Below are 2,873 nucleotides of genomic sequence, written 5' to 3'. Positions count from 1 at the left end.
AAAAAAAAAGTCATAATTAATTTATGGGATCCGGACAAAACCCCTCTAGGACAACCTCTCCCACCCTCACCCCCGCCGGGCAAAACCCCTGTGACTTTTTTCTGTGACATTTTTTATTGTGACTTTTTTACCTGGATTCGATAAAATAATTACAGTTGAGCACGGAGTTCGATGTAATCGACTTGCCCACTCCCCAGAAATTGCTGGCCTTGTGCCAAATTTTCAAACAATATTTCTTATATGTTGGCTCTTTTGTATTAACTCAATATTTTTTTTTTTTTTTGCTTTCTATGTTTCTAGAGTATAACCAACATACCCTGTATGCGGAATTCACTTCTGACTGGCTTGAGTAGCGGTATAATTGGTGGTTTGACATATTTTTTATTTACTAGTAAGTTTCAATGTTTTATTTATTCATAAATTGATTTATTTTGATTGTGGAGTAGAATTGGTTACAATAGCTGACACATTGCTCATGGTTTGTGTAAGTAAAAAGATGTGAATGCTTTCAGTATCATCTAAGTTCTTTTAAGGACTCTTATTTGGGTCTTATTTCATAGTACTGAACAGAGCATGCTATCAGGTAACCTGGGTTATACTGGGTTAAGTGTACTACTAAATTCACAAAGAAATATCTTCCAATATAATAGTGGTATGCAAATTAAGATTTATCTTTTAACATTACAGAATACAAGAGCTGAGTACCAGCCCCATAGACCCTTCTGCTTTGTGAAAGAATTAACTGCCTTGAAAAAGTGTGAATGAGCATAAGGCTTTGGTAGCGGAGACAGGAATGGGTAAAAGCCAATGGGATGTAACAAAGCATATTACTAGTACTATTTTATCAAGTTCAGGAAGCTGAATTAGATAAAATAAATCATCGACCTTAGTCTGCTACCGACGTCTCTAAATCAATCACTTTATACTCAAGTTGCAGTTGGATAGCAAAGTCTTCAAGCTTAGACAATGAACTTCTCCACTGGTTGTGTTCATGACAACCATATTTGATCCATTTATTATTGTCTTAATCAAAAATATTCAGACTGCTAAGGATCAGAGAATGCTCTAAGCTTTGTAAGAGAGTTCCTCTTATGCTGTTTTTATGAAAAATAGTCCATACTATGGTTGCCACTGCTGATTATAGGAAGAGACGCTAGTCTTGCCAAAATCTCAATCAAAATATCACCAAATACACTGTGCGAGCTTACTTCTACTGCAATCATTGCCATTAGGGATATTGTAGAGGACTACTGTATTGCAAACCTATCTAAACATTGTCACAATAGAAAAATATATAATAATGATCCTGATTTTAAATATCAGAAATATGGGTCAGAACAGCTCAAAACTACTGTTATCACTTATACACACTGGTGAATGCGACAAAAGCAAGCAAAATAGAAAAAGCAAACTTACATTAGCAAGTGAAGATCGCAAATGAGTTACAGACATATTCATATCACATGATTTCAGACCCTGTGAAAAACACTTCATCAGTGACTATTACTGTCCTAGGGCCAAAAATTACTCATCTCACCATGTGTGTGTTGACCAATAGAATTCAGGGACAAATTCAAAATGATTGAAGTGAATATAATAGAACATAAAAGTATATGTGTGTGTGTGTATAAAGATATTATTATTAAATAAATAATAATTATTTAACATTCTAGCAAGCATGAAATGACCGTAGAGGTAAAATTAATATATATCTATCTATATATTAATAAAATTAATAATTTTACTTCTATGGTCATTTCATGCTTGCTAGCCATTTATATTATTATTATTTATTTAATAATAATATCTTTATACAGGACGTACTAGAATTAACTATCTATTTCAATGAAATTGGGCAAATTTTTTTTAAAAACTGACAGACTTTTATGTTTATTATTTAACTAAGATACCAAAACAAATAGATTAATAAATCTTACAGGAAAACTTTATTGAAAATTTTCAACATGTGCTCCATCTGTAGCACATGTATCTCTGTGCTACATCTGTATCCCTGCAAATTTCAAATCTATCCTTAGTGTTGTGAATCACATTTTGAAGTATTTCAGGAGTTATCTTCTGCACTGCTAACTGAATGCGTTCTTTAAGTTCAGCTAAATTGTTGCTCCATCCTGGAGATGGAGGTAGAGAAAATGATTGCAGCCAAATTGAAAAAAGTCTGTCGCGGACAGATAAGTAAGATCCAACAGCAATGAAAATAAATTATAAAAATTATAAAATTTTTAACAAAATTAAAAATTTATCCACTTTTAACACATATAACACATAATAAGCATAAATAAAAGTGAGTTTTTTTAGAAAATTGTTTGATTTCACTGAAATAGACAGTTAATTCTAGGACACCCTGTATAACTGGTACTCTATCAGTTACAACGAGTGTTCCAGTTGATCTGATTAATAAAACAGCTTACTTGTGAAATTAATGTGTAAGTGGCTGAGCACTCCACAGACACACATACCCGTAACATAGTTCCCAGGGAGATTCAGCGCAACACAGAATGTGACAAGGCTGGCCCTTTGAAATACAGGTACTACTCACTTTTGCCAGCTGAATGGACTGGAGCAATGTGAAATAAAGTGTCTTGTTCTAGGACACAATGCACAATGCAGGTGTTGAACTCATGACCTTATGATTGTGAGCCAAATACTCTAAACCACTAAGCCATATATATATATATACCAGAGTAAGCACATAAATGTGAAACAAGGCAGAAAAAATAGTACTCAAATACCAGAGGTAGAGTAATATGCTTTATTGAAAAGCAGCAAAAATATCACAAAAACTGTTACTCAGAGTTTCACGTTCCCATTCATTGGACAGTTTTGTTTAGAATTTTAAACAAAACTGTCCGACG

The 2,873-nt window shown here is 33.3% G+C and overlaps 1 protein-coding gene across 1 annotated transcript in view; it reads left to right on the top strand.

The window, feature by feature from the left end:
• Positions 1–2,873, top strand: part of LOC106879748 (cytochrome c oxidase assembly protein COX20, mitochondrial) — a 12,332-nt gene that overhangs the window by 3,128 nt on the left and 6,331 nt on the right. The window contains exon 2 of the mRNA XM_014929426.2: positions 301–391. Coding sequence (XP_014784912.1) covers positions 301–391 — 91 coding nt within the window. The remainder of the gene's footprint in view (positions 1–300; positions 392–2,873) is intronic.

Source organism: Octopus bimaculoides, chromosome 11, assembly GCF_001194135.2.
Source record: "Octopus bimaculoides isolate UCB-OBI-ISO-001 chromosome 11, ASM119413v2, whole genome shotgun sequence".
In the NCBI taxonomy this organism is placed as follows: Eukaryota; Metazoa; Mollusca; class Cephalopoda; order Octopoda; family Octopodidae; genus Octopus; species Octopus bimaculoides.
Note: the sequence above shows the minus strand (reverse complement) of the source record. Positions and strands in the feature narration are given on the sequence as shown.